This window comes from Acartia tonsa, chromosome 8 (genome assembly GCF_053477335.1).
Source record: "Acartia tonsa isolate MP-2025a chromosome 8, ASM5347733v1, whole genome shotgun sequence".
Taxonomy (NCBI): Eukaryota; Metazoa; Arthropoda; class Copepoda; order Calanoida; family Acartiidae; genus Acartia; species Acartia tonsa.
In genome coordinates this window covers 17,437,225-17,459,207 of record NC_137267.1, presented here as the reverse complement: position 1 = coordinate 17,459,207, position 21,983 = coordinate 17,437,225, and the positions used below count along the sequence as shown (strand labels likewise).

Below are 21,983 nucleotides of genomic sequence, written 5' to 3'. Positions count from 1 at the left end.
GAAAACCTAGTTATAAACTTTGGGTACTAGTGTAATGAATAGTCCATGGTCTCCTATTTGAGCTATTTGATACAAAGATCTTTAATTATTTCTTCGACATCTCAAAACTTACTATTCTAACAATCCTTATAATAAAGTAACAGGATGGCGGTTTGTCTGTTTGTTTGTCTGTACCGAAGTATCTCGCTAGCCGCTGAACCGATCAGGTTCTCCTATACAGGGTAGCTTCTTATAGGTCCTGGGGTGGGTTATAACTATGTTAGGGGATAGTACCACCCCATCCCAAGAAAAATAGATCCTGGAAAAAAATAACCCCCCCCCAAAAAAAAAATTTGTTAACATTTTTCTTTTTAAATCTACAATTAAAAATGGGAGGGGTCGACTTCCCCCAGCCTCAAGGTTCTAAAGGCTTCTAGCGGCGAATCCTCCAGTAACAAATTAAAGTAAAGAATAGCAAAGCTATTAAAAAACTTTACCTGTCGATCCCAACATATTTTGTACACTATCCAACATGACCAAACTACCGCCATACAACGCCATCCTTCCACTGCCGTTGTCACGTCCTTCTGTCACATTTTCACCACCGTTGCTTTGGGCCAAATTGCCAAGTTCACCAATTGAAGACGCCGTAAACGCCATTTGGTTAAGTTCCAACTGGCAGGGCAACGATTTCCGCCATTCTTTCTTACGCCGCCGACTGCTCTGACTGTAGCGCCGTGTATAACGCCTGCGGCAGTTATAATTACCATCACCGCTCTCGTATCCGCCGCTATTATTGCTGGAACTGTTGCAGTAGTGATTATCAGTGGTGGCATTCAGTTGATGATGCTGTCTTCGGCGGTTGTGGCGGCTGCACCGGCAGCGGTTGAGCTGCAGTTGGTGTTGTTGTTGCAGTACCAATAGTTCTGCCTCTGCTGCAAGCCTGAAATAAAAAAAGATTAGTTTCCTGTTGAATGTAATATTTGGTGTTGACATAACGTCGACTAAAGGGGTCATTGGCAATTTTTTTTCCTAGTATATCTTCAAACCCAATTAATATTTGCTGGATTAGAACCAGTTCTCAGCCATACTGAAAATCAAGGATAGCATCGTATTACAGACAATTTTCCACGAATATTAAAATAAAAATCATAAAATTAAAACCAGTTTTGTAAGTCTCATGTTGGCTAAATAGTACCATAAAGCTTTTTAATAAGTATACTTTTTTACTCATTACAAAAGATATTTGTAACAAAATAGGAGGATTTCTTCCAAATAGACCTTCTAAAATCATTACACGAGCTCCTTCAACATTTTTTTTTTTTTTTTTTTTTTTTTTTTTTTTTTTTCTTATTTAATAATTTATTCTTTTAAGAACAAACTATACATAATTAAATCACATATTAATTTAAAGGAACTATCATACATTTAAATTTAAAAAAAAACATAAACAATTTAAAGAATAATAAAAAACATTAATCTAACTACACAGTAATAATAGAGTTAAAAATTTGTAATTAGTAAATTGTCAAAATATATGACATTGGACCCGCTAGGCTCGGGTAGGGTGAGGGGGCTACTCACAATGGGCTATAGTGTGTACAAACATATAGCATTCATCAGTATTTTTTTCATTAAATACTGGATAATAATGTTCATGGTAAGCATATACCAAAACAAATAATAATGATCCCATGTTACTCTGCATGGGCAGACATATGATAATAATAGTGATAATCAACAAGATAATAGATTTGTAGTTAAATATATTTATGTTATTCTTCAAGTAGATATGTTCTTCAAATTGATGTAGTCAAGATTCCACGGAAATAAAGATGGAGGAAAACCGTCTGCTTTGCTTTAAATGAAGTTTACTATTGTCACTTTTTACACTTTATACAAGATCCACATAGAGAGGTATCAATGCTTCTCGGTGCTGATTTCTTATGTAGTGTATACCATGACTTTGAATTGAAGGGAAAGTGTCAGAGATCACTGCAAGTCGTCGACAGCAAGACGCCAAAGTTTCAATAAAGAAACCATCTACCCATAAAAAATGGCAGCTGCCTGGCATGAGTAAAACCAGGAGATAATAACTGAAATATCAGGAGTTATGTAAAAAACAAATTAGTTATCTCCAAGCTAAATTGTTTTGTCCCATATTTACCAATGTGATGATGCGAAGTTAGGTTCAGATTTCAGCCAAGCGTCACCCAGCGGTCAGGCTTGGGAGGAGGGAGAAGGGGTTAACAGGTTCTTGTAGAATGATGTAGGGAGGTTCTTCCATAAGGAGGGTGAGGAGGAGGGTGGGTCTGCAAGTAGAGTTTGTGGGGAAGTATATTCCCCAACAGATAACACAGAAAAACATCTTGGAAACAAGAAAAAGAATTTTTTCTTATATTTTAAGCTGGCTTCACTGAATGGTTTTGGTATGTGGAAATTTCTTCATGCTGGTTTTCTCACTTCTTTACATAAATTGGTTTCAAACACATTTTCTCAACCTGTATTATATATAAGCTGACTGTGTATGAGAAAGACTGAATAATTACAGCCATAATGGGAGCAAGCCCTTTAGCGTCCACACTCTGCAAAGGCTACAACATACATTTACCCCCCTGTCAAAACCTAACACGCTTGAATATATTTAAAACAAACATGTCAAATATGCAGGGAGGGAGGAGACAATGGTCTGTTTATCAAATTAGTCCTCAAAGTTTTATAATAATGTTTTCTTATTCGTTGGCATAACAAATTTTGGGATTATTGTTGAATTTTTTTTAGATGGTTAATTTAGTTAGTTAGTAGAGACAATGGGCTGTTTATCAAAATAGTCCTCAAAATTTTATAATAATGTTTTCTTATTCGTTGGAATAACAACTTTTGGGATTGTTGTTGAATTTTTATTAGATGGTTAATTTAGTTAGTTAGTGTCCAAACGTTTTAACCGTTAATTGAAATCTACAGAAGAGGTAATTTTGTGTACTTTCACTGGGGATGTACATAAATTGATCGGCCATTGTCTTATCCCTTTAGATCCCTGCAAATATGCCTACTTCTGAAAATCATGCCTAACTTAATTGAGTTCCAAGAAGATTTCGTTTTTTTGTTTCACAATTGAATACCAGCCTTATAAATCTTGTAGCCATACTGTAATATAAAAGGAGCCTGTAATCTAACAAGAAAATACATGTTCATAAATTAATGTAATTAATAAGTAGGTTTATTTAAACGAATATTTGCCAGATAAGTCATTAAAAAGCTAGCTTTTTATTAATTAGACTAAAAAGTTATAATTTAATTTGCAACTTATAACTTTTTAACCTTTTAAAATCTGTTAACATACTTACAGGTATATATCCTATCTTATGAAATAGTTTTTTGTAAATTTAGATCTCGCTTACCATTGACCCGATTGATTTCTACATTTTGGGAAAGCTTCAAATAGGTCACTTGATGGTTTTAGGCCATTTAATTTTTAAAGAATAAGTCCTGAGTAAATGCTAAGTGGCAGCCGCTAGTAGTTTAGTATATTTGTGATCTATTTGAATAACAAAAAGACAAAACATCTTTTAGAAACTTCAAAATCAAATCTCCTATTTTCTGCATATTTACCAAAAAAACGCTCATTCATTCTAAAGAGCTACTACGCTACCAGAAGAAAAAACTTCGCAATGCCCCCTACCGAGGAGAAAATGGTCTAACCATAACCTATGCCTGCTCACTCATTCATGAGTAGACAAGGACAAATATTTTAGAAATTAAATAACTTTTTTTAGGGGGGGGGGGGAGTGTGTCCCAGTTAAACTTCTTAGCTGTTGTTATGATTAATATAGCCATTTAGAAAGCATTATGTCGATAATAGGTCAGACATGACCACTTTAAAAAAATGTCTTTCAGTAAAGCATAAATAATTAAATTAAATGAAGAACAGTTATTTATCGCATCGTATTATAGACAGGTTTCCTTGGATATTTTAGTGAAAAATTATAACATTAAAACCTAAATATTTTGTTAGCACCGAGGGGCCGAAGGCCCGGATTAACAGAACGGGTATTGATTTTGGAATATTTATTTTAATATTCGTTGAATATGGTCTGTAATACGATGCTATACATGATTTTTCAGTATGGCTTAGAACCGGTTCTAATCCAGCGGATATTGATCGGTTTCAAAGCCATAATGGAAAAAAGTTCAAAATTGGTTTCAATTAGATCAATTCTCTTATGGATATTAGAGCATTGGGCTAATAAATTCAGCCTTTTAACTTCATGGGAAAGTTATTTTGGATGGGCAAACGAAAACATTATTCTAGCTATCCATATATAATGTAGTAAGGATTATTTGTCTGAAGCTTAAGTTAATATACTGAACCGATTGGGTTCTTAATTTTAGGTATGCATCTCAGAGGTCCTGTGATGGTTTTAGACTATTTTATTCATAAATATAAGTCTTAGCCTATAACGGTCTTAGCCACTCTTTGTCCCTTCGAATAAAGTGCCCCTAGAATATGGGGACTCTGAAGGACAGAGGGGGGGCTAGAAAATGCTGAATCTGAAAAAATAGCCAGTAATATTGATATCTTAAGATTAAAAGCTTCCTCAAATAGAGAACTCAACCTATAAATAACAAAATATCTTTACTAATCTTTTCAAATATAGAACAAATCAATAGTTGTCTTAAGTAATGTTTTCTACCTTTTTGTATTTATACTACTTTAAATGATCATGAAAAATTAAAACTAAATCAAATCCTTATTAAAGCATTTAAAAAGTATATCAGGCGTAAATGCAGTTACTATCAGGGCTCGGCAGACGCCTGTAAACCTAAGAAAATTCACTTATTAAAATATGGCAATTTCTCTCTTTAAAAAAAAATGCAAAGAATTCAAACGGATTTAAATTTTAAGTATAGTTGAGGTTGCCGAGGCCTGGTTATGGTTAAGATTATTGACCCATTAAGAAAACTTTCATAGACTCTAAACTATGCTGGTTCTAAACAAGTTCTCTCATTTGTTGGCCTACAAATTTGAGTAATTTTATTGAATCTCGATTGGTTGGTTCAAACTTTTAAACTAATAATAGTACTAATTAGTAATTAATCTTGATATCAATGTCGTTTCCCTTATTTTGTAATAATAAAAAAATGTTGAGAATTTTAATTTCCCCATTTATAGAGACTGAGCCAGCCCAAAATAATAGTTATTGCCTAATGATGTTAAACCTTTTTTAAAAGCTTAAATTATTCATTATGCATGAGAAAAAAAACTTTCTAAGCCACTCCTAGAAAAAAAATGTACAACACTATAACTATTACATATCCATTTCTCTTTCATTCATAATCTTTTTTGTTAAATATATCTTGTGTATACATTGTAGCAAACTTTTTTATTGCCAAGAAATACTGCAGTAAACAGAATAGTTATTTCTCACATCGTATTATGAACAGCTTTCCGCGGATATAAAATGTACAATTATAAGATTAAAACCAGTCTTTTTTTAGTTATTTCTCGCATCGTATTATAAACAGCTTAAATGAAATGTACCTCGGAGCTAAAAAAAAAGCTGGTTTTAATCTTATGATTGTACATTTTATATTCGTAGAATATAACACGATGCTAACCAACAGTTTTTTTCGTACGGATTAGAACCGGTTCTAATCCACCGGATTCGAATGAATACGAGAAAATGTTTTATTTATGTTATTAACAATTATTAGATATTATTGAACAATATAACGCAAAAAAAGCAGGGTTTCGGATCCGCATTGATTGTATCCGGATCCGGATCCTCAAAATTTGGTCAGTGCGGATCCGGATCCGGATCCTACCGGATCCGGTTCCGGATCCTTGACAATAAAAAAAAATCACCAAATTTTTCAAAAAAAAATTATTCTTTAATTCGAAGTCAAAAATACTTTTAATTTACAAGTCTGAACCTAAACCTTAAAGATTGGCTCTCATCAAGAGAATGTCTGAGATTTTATATAAATTTAGGTAGATTTTTCCATTTTTTCCGCATTTTTTGAGTCCAAGGATCCGGATCCGGATCCTTGGACTCAAAAATATGCGGATCCTTGCGGATCCGGATCCGGATCCGAAACCCTGCAAAAAAGGCATCATTGATTCATTATTATGTTTGAGTTCTCTCAATTTTGAAATTAAAAAGATTTTTTTTGAAGGGACATATCAATAAATGATAAAACAATAAGATGCTCCTTCCATGTATAAAAATGTTCTATTGTTAAAGTTTAAGCTACTCTATAGAAATGTTTTTTTGCTGAATGAAATAAACACCAATTTAAAGATAATGTGAAGTGGTAATCCATCATTTTATCTGGACGTGTTTATGCAAAACTTCCAGCTTAGGAAGCCATCCATCTTTAGTGTTACACCATATTAGCAAATAAATGTGTTTATAAAACTAGCTAAATAATGATAACAATATCCAAAAGGACGACATTAACTAATACATTAAAGTTGCATTCCATTGAACTTGAAAGAAACAAAATTTTATTTTCAATTCAGAATGATAATTCAATAATAATAGTTATTTCTTTCATCGTATTATAAACCGCTTTCCGCGGATATAGAATGTACAATTATAAGATTAAAACCAGTTTTTTTAGCCCCGTGGTGCCGAAGGCACGGTCTAAAAAAACTTGTTTTAATCTTATGATTGTACATTTCTAAATTCGTAGAAAGCTGGATATAATACGATGCTAGACATAGTTTTTTCGTATGAATGAGAACCGGTTCCTATCCACCGGATTCGAATGAATACGAGAAAAAAAATTCCAAATTTCCTCAATATGATGCTTAAAATAGACGTACTAACACTCGTAGACTCTATTGAAGAGAATTCTTGCTTACATTTTCAAGATAAAACTGTTTAATATTGACTTTTAGCTGAAGCATATCTTTTTTTACATTTCTTTTAACCTAAACGCAGAAACATCCCAAGAAAATCGGTTGTTATCAGCTAGTTATCAGTTATAACATAGATACATTTTACAATACACATGATAACTTAGTCAAATTTAGACAGAGACTTAGATCTTTTGGATAGATAATTTAAGGCTGAAGGCTAGTGAGGGAGGGGATATTGGGTTGATTATCACACTAGCCCCCAAAGTTTTATAGAGACGTTATTAATATTGACTTTTGGTGAATTTTGCTTGATATTAAGTTGAGTGTCAGAAAAAGTTTCAAACAATAATTATAATCTACAGAAAGGATATTTTGTGTATCATAATTGAAGATGTACATCAAATAATCGACCATTGATATATCCCTTTAGATCCCTGAATACAAGGTTAAAGTTAGATTTGATGAAAATTGTTTTGTTTTAAATAGTCAGTTTTATACTTATAGAGTTGCTTTGCTACAATCAATCCAAACAGAGATAAAATCAACCTTATTCGACGTTCACTCAAAGCCCAAAAATAATGGACTTAAAAGTGTATTAAACTGTATATAAGACATTTGCGAATATATTGATACCAATAATTTGCCTCTTAGATAGAAAAAAGTATGTTTTTTTAATATTTTTCTCTTGCTACAAATCAAATTTCAAATTTGAGTCACCAAAAATGCTAAACTAATTTTTGCTCTAGAAGAATCAATTTTAGGAGTTAGAAAGTGCTTAATACCTCATTTTAATCGCCTGGCATTGCTTTATAATATACAGGTAATGACTTGTTTTTTTATGGAACAGCTGACTAAAAAATCGAGGTTTTGTGATAAACCCACTTTTGTTGTTGCTCCATAAATGATATTTTTTTCCCCAATTTTTTTGGCTGTAAAGAAGCTTTATATATTCATATAACATCCACCTAAATTTGACTTTTGATATTTTATTTATAACATCACCAGAGGGAATTGAATTTTGGAAAAAAAAATATCAATTTATATTTTACACTGCTATGCATTGTTCTTGTTCTTGTTTCTAAAAAAAATTTATATTATAAAAAAGAAAATTATTTAACGCTTCTATAGGTATGTTTATCATTTTTCTAGGCTAAATATAACTATAATTACACCATTTTAAAGTTAGACATCTTAACATATTAACACAATTATTGAATCGGTCTGTATTATTAGGCTGGCAACCCTTAAAACAGCTGCATTTCATTATCCTATTATGTATAGTAATTATTATATGTATAAACACACTTAATTTTTTAACTTTTTATTGATGGAATACATATGTTTCTCTATAAAAATAGATCATCAGTTCCAATTAAGATGTATAAAATAAGAGTTAAAAAAAATATATATATATGTCAATGCATTTTGAATCCTTTTAAAAGACTAAATAAGAAAGAAGTGTTAGAAAATTGTGCCCCCTGTGGGGTTTTTTACTGCTTATATCCTCTTAGGGTTGGGGGGGAATTAGTATCTTTATATAAAAAGGGGGAGGTGTTTGAAGAGAATCTTTAAAGAGAAAAAAATTGGTCATATTTTATCATTTGCAGTTTTACAAATTAATAAATATTATATAAAGCTTTTTTGTCTGTAGCTTAAGATTTCGGTAAAGTATAAGACTATTTTACTAATTTCCTTACTCCTTTAATTACAGAGCTCCTAGATGCTTGGAGCGCAGCTGCTAGTAAATAAACAAAGTAAAATGATTCCTGAATAATTGATTTACAATTTTAAAAAGCAAAACATTTTTACAATTAGGATGTGTATATCCATGCCATGGTTAGCTCTTTTTGTTAATTCAGGCGTGTTAGAATTAATCTTAAATGTTGGAAGATAATTTTTGTAGCAGTAAGGTACTTAGCAACTTTATAATCATTACTTTATGTAAAGGGATGTCCCGGTGGGGGAGGGGGGGTTAGGGGGTTAAGGGTTATTAATTAATTTGGGGCAACCCCATAATTTTTAATCTTCCCCTTCCCCCCCCCCAAAAAAAAAATATAAAAAGCTTTGACGTCCTTGCCTCTATTATATAAAGATTACCCCACAAAATGAACATGGGGATGCCCAAATTTAGATATTTCAATTCCCCCCCCCTTCCCCCCAAATCAAAAAGCTTGGACGTCCTTGATTAAGTAAGCTCATTTAAAACATACTGAAATCAATTTGTGTACAACAATTATCCTATTTAGTTTTTTAGTAGTGAAGCTACTCTATAATTCAAAATATTTGTCCGTCCATTGTCTGTCCATTCATCTGTATGTCTGTTCATTGGTATGTCTGTCTGTCTGAGACAGAAAGGGGAAAACGATATTTTCTCGGCTTCTATAAAAGATAGAAGGCTGAAATTTTCATGGATTGAATATTCTCTCTCTCTATCAATACTCCATATTTTCATCAAGTTTCATTAGGATTTGCCAAAAAACTGGGGTGGGCTATATCGATTCCTACATTTCAAGTTTTCATGATTTTCTCTACTCCTATTCAAGTTAGATGGTTGAAATTCAGGGATTGAATACTTTGATATTTTGCATAATTTTATCAAGTTTTATTGAAATTACTTATTGGGGTTCTACCTCAAACATAGGAGTCCCAAATGTCGGAGTGGACAAATGCAGGAGTCCCAAACATTGGAGTGGACAAACGTAAGAATGGGAGAAACGTCAGAGTGGACAAACATCAAGATGGACAAATGTTGGAGTGGAAAATATTGGAGTGGACATTGCTTAAATAAAACCTAGGAGTGTCTACTATTTTAATAATATTACAATTTTGAAATTTTTTATACCCTTGTCTACAAAATAATGACTATGGCTGCAGCGCTCAGCCCCCTAGCCTATATCCTAACCTAACCTAACTAAGAAAAGTAACAGGATGAAGGTAGGGGGGGCTGTGTTTGTATAAAAAAATTAAAAATTGAAAAAAAAAAGTTTGGGACTCCTGTGTTTGTCCACTCTGATGTTTGTCCCAAAAATCCTGCGTTTGTCCACTCCAACGTTTGTCCCACTCCTGCATTTGTTCCACTCTGACATTTGGGACTCAAGCATTTGTCCCTCCAATGTTTTTCCACTCCTACATTTGGCATGGAACCGATTATTGGTTAGGGTGCTAGTTTGATTCCTAGATTTGTAAGTTTTAAGGATTTTCTTTACTCCTTTTAAAAAAAATTTAAAAGGCTGGTTTTATACCCCCCATAATATATTACAGGGGGTGATTACCCCCATCCCTAAAAAAAATTACCCTTTTACAAGCACCTCCCCCTGGATACTCCTGCACTCCCCCTTGTAGTGACTAGGCCAACTTTATGGTCTCTGGTTTCAGGAAGCCCATTCAATTATGAGAAGTTCACATTATAAGAGCACTCTTATAGCATCCTCTCTATTAGCATTACATGTGTAATGCATTATAGACAGACAGATAGATATTGTGAGGGATCCTACACTTTATAACACCTTGTTTTGCATGGTAAAAATTGTTCCAATAGTTCTTGATATTGATATTTTATTTAAAAATTACAATAACTTGAATATAATGATGTTTAAAAAATGCTGAAATTATAGTTATATTTAGACTAGAAAAATGATTAACATACCTATAGAAGCATTAAATAATTCTCTTTTTAATTATAAAAAATATTTTTTAGAAACAAGAACGAGAACAATGCATAGCAGTGTAAAATATAAATTGATATTTTTTTCAAAATTCCAAAACTATCCAGGGTCCTATAAGAAGCATCCATAAAACACAGAACTCAATAGGTACTGTAATGGGCGAAATCTTAAGCTGAAGACAAAAAAGATTACTACTTTATATAATAGGATAATGAAATGCAGCTGTTTTAAGAGTTGCCAGCTTAATAATACAGACCGATTCAATAATTGTGTTAATATGTTATGATGTCTAACTTTAAAATGGTGTAATTATAGTTATATTTAGCCTAGAAAAATGATAAACATACCTATAGAAGCGTTAAATAATTCTCTTTTTTATAATATAAATTTTTTTTAGAAACAAGAACAAGAACAATGCATAGCAGTGTAAAATATAAATTGATATTTTTTTTCCAAAATTCAATTCCCTCTGGTGATGTTATAAATAAAATATCAAAAGTCAAATTTAGGTGGATGTTATATGAATATATAAAGCTTCTTCACAGCCAAAAAAATTGGGGAAAAAAATATCATTTATGGAGCAACAACAAAAGTGGGTTTATCACAAAACCTCGATTTTTTAGTCAGCTGTTCCATAAAAAACCAAGTCATTACCTGTATATTATAAAGCAATGCCAGGCGATTAAAATGAGGTATTAAGCACTTTCTAACTCCTAAAATTGATTCTTCTAGAGCAAAAATTAGTTTAGCATTTTTGGTGACTCAAATTTGAAATTTGATTTGTAGCAAGAGAAAAATATTAATAAAACATACTTTTTTCTATCTAAGAGGCAAATTAATGGTATCAATATATTCGCAAATGTCTTATATACAGTTTAATACACTTTTAAGTCCATTATTTTTGGGCTTTGAGTGAACGTCGAATAAGGTTGATTTTATCTCAACAATTATTTACATAAATATTTTAATAAATTGAAATACATAGCATATCTGGCTCAGTGTGAGGAACATTCCAGGGATATCAAGGGATAAGAAAATGGAAGATAAATTTATATACATACCCAATGATAATAAACAAAGTTACTCTTACAATACTAGTTTTGAACTAACCAACCACAATTCAATAACAGTATGTATAGATTTATAGCCAACGAACAAGATAACGTGGTTATAAAACTTTGGGTACTAGTGTAATTTACAGTACCATATCCCCTCCTTCCGGTCCCTGGTGAGATTCACAAATAAGTAGAAAGAGCTACTCGTTGAATTTAGTGAATTTATTACCAGTCAAAGAATTATAATTAGTAATTGAAGGAAGGAAGGGGGGGGGGACATTGGACTGTATAAACACGTCTTATTATTCGTGAGCTTTAAAAGTTTGGGATCTTTTATTAAATCTCAATTAGTTTGGTAAAAACTAGTAGTGACCAAACTTTTTCACCAATAATAATTATAATCTATCAAATGTGGTGTTCATCTATTTAATAGTCTTTTTCCTGAGTAATTTAATAGATTTTAAAGAAATAAAATATTCTAGTAATGATTATAGAAATGATACGTCTTCAACATTATACCTAATCTTTACAGGGATCCTAGTATATGGTTTGAAGATTATAAAGCATTTGTAGCACACCTAAGTTTGTAATAAAACTATACAGCATTCCACTCAGGCCTAGCTATTGTAACAATCAATTCTACAAAAAATCATGAAACCTTTGGAAGTTAGCTGTGTGTATATCTTGTTTTGTCATATAACTGAAGAGGGGTTGGTAGGAAGGGGAGGAAAAGAGGAAGGGGGTTGTGGGGAAATTTTCCTTTAAAATTGTTTGTCAGAATATCATTCCCTTTTCCCTGATTCCACTAAAGACGGACAAACATTTTAAAAGAAAAGCCTTTGTTTGTTAAATCTGATATTTCGTAACCTTCAACTATGAAGCCCTGAATCATTTTTATCCAATACATAATGATTGGTTGTGTTACCCGCTAATTGGTGGCCTGTCATCCTTGTTTTCAGACAAGTAACTGTTCAGTAGTTGGCAAGGACGCAGGGAAATATACATTTAGTGAAAATTTTGAATTTGTAAGAATTAAAAGTTGTCCATGACTGACATGGACAACTTTTAATTACATCACTTCTAACTTCACAGAATCATTTCTGTAGTATACATCCTTTGTTTCCTTTCGAAACTTAAACACACATACTTCTAGCTCCCAATGTCTACCAAATAACGCATTTATAATATTGAAACTACGACTACAGTCATTGTAAAAGTTTAAAACATTTAAGCGGTTCTACCAAGCTTAGCATGTATAAACTGTAAAATAAACGATTAAAACAATTACAATAAAAAATACCTTAAAATCAAAATAAAATAAAACAATCTGCTCCCTTTTTCTCTGTATTTATTTTACAACCTGTTTAAAGCCTAATAATCATCAAATTATCCGTTTTTTGTTTCTTTAAAACTTTTGAGTGTGCTACAAAAATTGTCAATTCCTAATTGAACCAAAATGTTTCTTATTTTAAAAACTAAATAACTCTAATGGCAACTTTAGGCATGTTGGCATTACTACATTCATGCCTAATGATTCTTGAAACTAAGCGGTATAATCTTAAAAGCATAACTAATCTATAATCATAACCAGAAAGTCTGTTTTTTCGTAGCCGTTATGACAACGAATTTTAGTAAAATGCTTTTTTACTGATTAATTTCTAAATTATGATTTCTAGGTTGACAAAGCACAATATTTTAAGTGCAAAATATCTATAATTAAGCCTCTTAATGCATGATTTTAAATTAAATCCTGGCATTTGTTTTTTTTAATAACAAAAAATATTTATCTTTTCTGTTTTTGTATCACTATTGTGTTAAGCATGCCACAAAAATACATAATTAAAGTGAGAAACAAGGATAATTCCATGTCCATGTGTACAAAATTCAAAGCTTTTCCGAATTCTGCAAGGATGGAGAGGACACTGGGCTGTTTATTACACTAGTCCCCAAATTTTTATAAAAAAAAACGTTTTCTATTTCGATAGCTTAACAACTTTGGGGCCTTAATAAAATTTTGATTAGTTGGTTCATTGAGTTGAGTGTTTTAACGTTTCAACCACTAATAGTAATCTACAGAGAAGTAATTTTGTGTATCATCAATAGGTTTGGACTTCAATTTTCGGCCATTGTATTATACCTGCTTTCATTTGCAGTTGTAATTGAAGCCGCAACGATCTATCTTTTTCAAGCAAATGATATTGCATTGAACTTACATACAAATTATATTTATAGAAGGGACACTTTTATAAAAAGAGGCCTAAAAATCTGCAGCCCTAAAATAGTCATTATCTTTTACAGACTGCCCCCAAGACTGGTAAATTTAAATATTGCAAAACTATGAGAACATAGATTTTTATTAGGATTTATAAATTCATTTTTTGTAAGTTTTATTTTAGCTGTTTTTAAACAAAGACAATTATGTCCATAAATAGCACAGCTATAACATTTAACAGCAGCAAAACCAAATAAATTTAAATATAAATAAAGCAACTTCTGAATTTTTAAAGTCAACCAATAAATAATTTTATAGAATGTGTTTCTCTATCGGTGCACTGGTTTATTTGATGGGTTCCAAATGATTTTAAAATCAATTTTAAAACGGGTATTTCTTACAGGGACATATAAGCTAAGAAAAAGTTGGCTTCTAAACAGATGAAACATATTCTTATATGTTTAGATTTTTGCTATTTAAGAAAAGTAAAGGTATGCCCTGGTTGATTAGTGCCTTAAGGGGAATGGGCCTAACCCAATTCTCGCATGTATTTCTAATCATGCTAGTCTGGTTAAAGGCCTTTTTGTACATCATTATTTTATGGAAAAAAACGTGTTTTAATTTTAGGCAATATTAATCTTTTTTTAATGAAGCTTCTCTAAATTAGGGCTGTGTCGTGAAGTCCATAGCAGACATCTTTAATCAGGCATGTTTGATTTGACGTATTACTTTTTAGACTTTGCATGAAGATTTCTGTAAAAATAAGGAACAATCTTTACAGAATGGAACTCTATAATTTTTAACAATAAGTCCATTTTTAACTTTTAATATTTAGCTAATTTTGATATCCTTATACTAAAGTAACAGGATGTTTGTCTGTGTGTCTGTCTGTGTGTACCGAAGGATCTCGCTAACCGCTGAACCGATCGGGTTCTCCTTAACAGGGTAGATTCTCATATGTCCTGGGAAGGTTTTTAACTATTTTGGGGGAGGGTACTACCACCCTCCCAAAAGAAATGACAAAAAAATCGAAAATTTTTGTTAAATACGAGAGACTTCAACGTAAAATAAGGAGGTATCGTACTAAAGAATTATCGTAGCAAACAAAAGCATTTAAAGTGTCACTAGAGGCCTCTAGGGGCGTAGCCGCTAGTTCTATTAATAAAGTAGTAAGGTATTTTGTCCTCACCTTAATATTTTGATAACTACTGAAACGATTAAGCTATCCATTCTATGGAAGCTTCACATAGGTCCCTGTAGGGTTTCACGCTATTTTTTCTGCTTTTCCTATCACTTAGAATACAGATCTCATAGATGCTAGGGGCGCAGCTGCTAGTAATATAAATCTTACAATTAATTTGATGAAATTGATTTCTGGGACGATTAAGCATAACGTTATAAGCGTACTGTCTCTAAAATTACAGAAATGCCCTGTTGTTTTGTGGAGCTTTGCTCTTAAGGTTGTTGTCATCCTTGTTTCATGAATAAACTGCGTTGTATTTTTTGATGCTTTTTGCATAATGATTTTTGTTTTAAAAAACGCGTTGTTTTGGGATTATACAGGAAAAAGGGAATGAAAAAAAAGTGATTAGAAATGTTATGTTTTAGAAAACAAAATCTTAATTTAAAAATCTAATTATATCAATAAATGCATAAAAAGACAAAAAATACACTAACGGAAAAAGAAACAAATTAGGGATAGTTTTCTAATCCGTTTATTCCCTTCTTTTAAGTTGATTAATCATAGAATACTATAAAGAATACAGACAACGTTATTTAATAATTGGAATATATTCTACATTTACATTTTGGATGTTCTAACATTGAACGAGGTTATGCTTAACCAAATATATTCATTAATCGATGGACATTCATCATACTATGGGTGTAGAGAAGCAGAGCATAATTAGCTACCTCACTAACAGTCTATCAAATTATCTATGTGATCAAGGCATGATTAATTTACACAAGAGACAAAAAAGGAGTGGTCAAATATTAGGTGTTGGCCCTCAATTTTTTACAGCGATGCTTTTATGCAATTACGACTTAACTGCATAAATATAAATATTTTTTTCTGTTAGTTTTCGGAATCACTTTTCTCGTATTTATTCGAATCCGGTGGATAGGAACCGGTTCTCATCCATACGAAAAAACTATGTCTAGCATCGTATTATATCCAGCTTTCTACGAATCACTGTGGGCTAGAATTGAATCAAGACAAAAGTAAGTGCCGAGCCCTGGGACCTATGTATGGTGAAAATAGACATAAAACTATGATGATTCCAGGTAAAACCAAAATATTTCAGCGGGGGCTTTTTGAGAAAATTAGATTTGAAAATTTCAAGTTCAATTTTCACCCGCTAGGAGTTACCGCATAATCATGACAAGAAAAGCAAATATTATTTATTTTAAATTTTGAACAACTTTGCTTTTATAAAGTTCTTCATAAAACCACTCCTGAAGGGAGTTAATAAATGGCCATTTTTATCACTTGCTTTGCAAATGTCACGAAAATTCAGCCTAAAATAAATCATACATAGAGAGGTTTTAAGAAGGACTTCATAAAAGCAAAGTTGTTCAAAATTTAAAATAAATAATATTTGCTTTTCTTGTCATGATTATGCGGCAACTCCTAGCGGGTGAAAATTGAACTTGAAATTTTCAAATCTAATTTTCTCAAAAAGCCCCCGCTGAAATATTTTGGTTTTACCTGGAATCATCATGGTTTTATGTCTATTTTCACCATACATAGGTCCCAGGGCTCGGCACTTACTTTTGTCTTGATCCAATTCTAGCCCACAGTGGAATATAAAAATGTACAATCATAAGATTAAAACCAGTTTTTTTAGCCCGTGCCTACGGCACCTAGGGGCTAAAAAACTGGTTTTAATCTTATAATTGTACATTCTATATCCGCGGAAAGCCGTTTATAATACGATGCGAGAAATAACTATTCCTGTATGGCTTTGAACCAGTCTAATATCCGCTAGATTAGAACGGAGTCTCTGTCAAGCTTGAAAATTATGAATACCAGACAATTTTCAACGAATATAAAAAAAACTGGTTCAAATCTTATAATTTTTCAATTTAATATTAGCGGAAAGCTGTCTTTAATACGATGCGATAAATAGCTATTAAAAATCGTTTACTTTAAAGATCGTAATGACTATGTTGTTTAAACTATTTGTGATATAGTTATGTAAAATATCATAAGCCAACAAGGTCAATATTTTCGTAAAAACCGTAGCCCTTCAAATCAGATAAAAGGAAAAACGAACATTAACAACAGTCTGAATAAAATCCTTACTATTTTCTACTATTGCAATAATCATCATCCAAGGTATTAAAACGATGGGACGATTTTAACATACTTCATACCTCCATTATGAACGCAAAAAAAGAACGGACACGCAATAATTGTTAAAAAACTTTGCATTTTTGTAACGAGAAGCAAAAAATGGTTGAGAAAAATGCTAGGTTCTACCCAAATTACCTTTTTTTGTTATAAAACATAGTTTCTGTATAATTTTGTATATGATTAAAGGGTAAAATAATTGAAAAATTTGGGATTTTGGAATTTTAGAATATTTTTTGTCAAAGCGAAGACAATTTCATTTTTAAGACTAATAACTTTTATTAAAATTTACTGGTTGATTCATACAGATCAAAGATTTAAAACTATAAATTTTTCGCTTTTTGGTGCGCTCTTGCTGAGTCCTGGTTTTTAGAAAAAATTTGTCATAAAATTCAGTTGTAAAACGTTTTTTTGTGTGTATATTTTTACAATTATTGAGTTTTAATGTTCATAATTGGTTGGTAATTTACATTTAAATGAACTCATAATCAAGTGAGGGGATAGTTTTTCTGAGGAAAGAATATTTAGTAGAACATGATAGACAATGATTTAACATTCTCTAATTATCTTAGCTTCCAACAAATAGCCTAAAACCAAACTATAGGACCAATAATATGCTTTTCTAAAGGATGTTTACAGATCTTACAAGACAATAACATACATTATTTAGGCTGTTTTAGAATTAGATAAAATATCTACTTTTGTCGTATCCTTCAAATTATTTTTCTTTAAAAATCTCCCTATCCCCGTTTTTAATTGCCTCAATTATTTGAAAATCTTTCATGCATTTTAAGTTTTTAATCTATCTTAAGATCTTTTTCAAAAGCGAAGCTTTTCTATAATTAGGGTCGGCCCGTCCGTACGTCCGTCCGTAACGGATAGCTTTTTTCGTTAATTTAGGCATGTTAGAATTGTCCTATCAATTTCAAACTTTGCATGGTGATTCCTTTAGTAGTATGGTATGATTTAGAAAGCGTAGCAACTGTATAATCATTACCAGAATGTCCGTACGTCCATTTTAAACAACAAATTTTAATGGGATCTAATTATCCGATTTATCTGATTTTTTGCATATTGACTCATGAAACAACAAAGTATATAGCGAAGCAACTCTATAATCAAGTCCTTAAAATGTAAGTCTGTCCAAGTCCATAAACATTATCCTGTATCAAGCAGTTTTTCAACAAATTTACTAACAATTTTGCTTCAAATCTTATACATTTATATTCTGATTATTAAGTTCTGACACTATACAAGTATTAATGTCCGTTTGTCCTTCCGTTTCAGTGCTTCGCTTTTATGAATGTTGTCATCCTTGTTGGGTTAAATTTAACATAAATAATGTTCTGTATATTATATCCAGAGCTCGCCAGCCTACAATTTGAATCAAATTGCTGCGAACTGCTTGAAAAAGGCGACAGCTGTTGTTGATGAATATAAATGCTTCCATTGCTGCGGTTAAGATTTATATTTAAAAAGTTTGATACGCTGCAACTGCATATTTATAAAATATATTGAAATAAAGCCCTTAATTGTAGCAGCTGCGACAGCCAATGGTTTTTAGAAAGAATAATGAATATGAAAGATTTTAAGGTCAAATAAAATCAAAGAGGAGAGGACATTGGACCGTAAATAAAACTAGTACCCAAAGTTTTTATCCGATGTTGTCTTATGCGTGAGCTTAAAAACTTTGGGTATTTTTATTGTTTGTTTTTTTTATTGGTTGGTTACAAACTATCAGGTCCCATTTTTTCAACCAATACTTTGAATCTACGAAAGGGTTAATTTTGTTTGTCATCTTTGGGGATGCTTTCATTCTATCGTCTGTTGACTTATCCCTGGATAAAATCCAGCATAAAATTGATTTATTGCTGTTGCTGAGCTATTTACGGACATATTTTCCAGGAACAATTTATCGGGCCTCACAACATATTTAGAGATCAATACTTGAATTGACATACAGCAGATGTTGGGACACATTTTAGTAAAAACAATACATTGGACTGGACAGTATGACTTTGAAGACGAATTATATAAGCTAGATCAGAAGCGGTTCGTATGCATCGTATCATATTATAGAAAATTTTATATGAATAATAAAATCAAATCATTAAATCAATACCAGTTTACTTCGGCCCCTTGGGGCTAACAAAACTATACTTACCCTGATTTTTTTTCATTTTACTATCCGCGGAAAGCTGTTCATAATACGATGCGAAAAATAATTATTATCATTATCGGCACACACACATATAGAGTAAAGACAGCCCTTTACTTAGATATAATGATATATTTGAGGCTCTAAGATTTGCAATTAAATTCTCTAACATCTGACCCTATTCTCAACTTTAGAGTAGAACCATTTGCATTATTCTTCCGAGAAATAATTGAAAGACTTTCATTTATGCTGTGTTTGTGCATTCAAACAAACAAAAAACTTTAGTAAAAGTAACAGGATGTCTTAGTCTGTGTGTGTGTGTGTGTTTGTCTGTAACAAAGAATCTCGCCAACCGCTAAACAGATGTTGGTGTCATTTTCAGGAAAGCTTTATTTATATTTAGGGGAGGTTTATAACTATTTTTGGGAGGGTACCCCCTACTCCCAAAGAGTAATCACACATAGAACCCCCCCCCCTCTCCCAGGCAAAACGTTGCCCAATTTAACATCAAATTAAATCTTAACTAATCAATAATCCAAAAAAATTTGACGAAATCTTACCTTTATTCATGAAATTTTATGTTTGCTGTTTTGAATGTATACTCTTTTATTGCATACAAGCATATAAGGATTTAAATCATCATTTAAATGTACAATTATCTTTGTCCAACCTACCGATTACAGATTTATATTAATAGAAAGTGAAAAACCTGCAGTGTAATAGTTATTTCTCGCATCGTATTATAAACGGCTTTCCGCGGATATAGAATGTACAATTTTAAGATTAAAACTAGTTTTTTTAGCCCCGAGGTGACTAAGTCACCGGCTAAAAAAACTAGTTTTAATCTTATGATTGTACATTTCTATATTCGTAGAAAGCTGGATATAATACGATGCTAGACATAGTTTTTTCGTATGGATGAGAACCGGTTCCTATCCACCGGATTCGAATGAATACGAGAAAATTATTTACTTTATTTCAAAGGTTTATTTCGACGAAAAGGCATTAAGGCGACTATGATTGACATATCATCATGATTTGTTTTAATGGGAATAAATAAAAGTGATAATAGCTGACATATTATCGATATTCTGATAACAAAGTACTTATATTAATTTATTAATTACACAAATCTTAAAAGGTTGTGTATCTTTTAGACTACTTGTAATTATACTTATCATTCTATGTGAACGAAATTCTACCAAACAAGTACTTATAAAATTGCAATTACTCCAGCCATTTATGGAACCTTAAAGGACAGATTGGTAGTTGGAATATGGACATTTTGTTTGAGTAGATTTAACTTTAATTATGTTAAATAAGTAGCACACCTATACGCATACTGACGTAAAATTTACCTAGATATTATGACAGGGGAAAATTGTCATCAATTTAGCATGGATATTGTTTATTGGTCAGTTCATTCTTCCAGTTGAGGTAAAGAGGGTAGAATGGAGAAATCGTTATTTTATCCCGCTATAAGTTTCCTTTCACTCTATAAGAGAACATGAAAATCTGGGGTAAGATCCAAGTAATCACTTTTATTTACAAATTTGCAGACAACTCTCAAACAAAACATAGATAAATATTTGTTAACCCATTAGTGACAATTCTACTTCCCGTGTTCCGATTTTTGTGAAATTTTCATGGTTTCTTAGTTTTTATCAAACTTAAACAAGTCTTGAAATAAGTTTTTTGATAATATGTAAGACAAAAAAGTTTTTTTTTTCGTTCAGTACTGCACGATTCGGATCGAACACTACTGCACGACACTAAAAATTGAAACACAATTGCACAAATAAACCATAATTATTGAGGGGATGGGGGAGGTGGGGGAAGGGGAATATTATGCTAAGATAAGTTGGCTTATATATATCTCCAGAGGCATCTTGATCACACATTGGGGGAGGGGGGGGGGGTATGTATAAAGTAGAACAAAAAATAAGCTGCTTCATTTCTAATCAATTTTCATTTAAGGATAACATCATCCATAACAGCGAAACCTTGAAATAGTAAGGCAAACAAAAATTAACACTTGTAGAGTGTCAGAACTGAATAAGCAGAAAATTAATATATAAGTCTAAACAAAATTGGAAGCAAATTTGTTCAAACTTCTTAAATACAGGATACTGTATAAGGACATAATTACATTTTCAGGACTTGAATATAGATATGCTTTGCTAATAACATTATTCCTTGTGGTAATAGGAATCAGTATTCAATTCTAACCTGTTTAAATTAAAGAAAAGAGTTAACTGTCCCAGACGGACGGACAGACCAACCCTAATTATAGCAAAATTTTAAAGCTTAACCCTTACAGATTGGTGGGGGGGAGGGCTTAATATGCCCCAAAAAGGATATTAAATATTTTTAGGGTACGTAAAAATTGGTTAAATTTGGGGGGGGGGGGGTAATCGCCCCATTACCCCCCCCTTGAACGTCTATGAATCCATCTTAACCCAAGACTACCTTATCAAACTAACATCTTTGTACAGGCCAGATATATATTTCAAAAACAAAAGTTTTCATTCTCAATCGTCCTGTAAAGGAAAAAAGTATATTTTTGAAAAATCTGAATCAGATATTTAATATTTCTTTTTTTTTTGATTTAATGAATCGTAGAGATGCATCGCATCATTATAAAATGTTGGGTAGGTAAAACCGCTGATTAAAATTAAATCTTTATAATTTATA

General features: G+C 31.8%; 1 protein-coding gene across 1 annotated transcript in view; it reads right to left on the bottom strand.

The window, feature by feature from the left end:
- Positions 1–21,983, bottom strand: part of LOC145326504 (uncharacterized) — a 58,701-nt gene that overhangs the window by 10,080 nt on the left and 26,638 nt on the right. Inside the window, exon 4 of the mRNA XM_080169875.1 lies at positions 477–922. Within this exon, the coding sequence (XP_080026001.1) occupies positions 477–922 (446 nt within the window). The remainder of the gene's footprint in view (positions 1–476; positions 923–21,983) is intronic.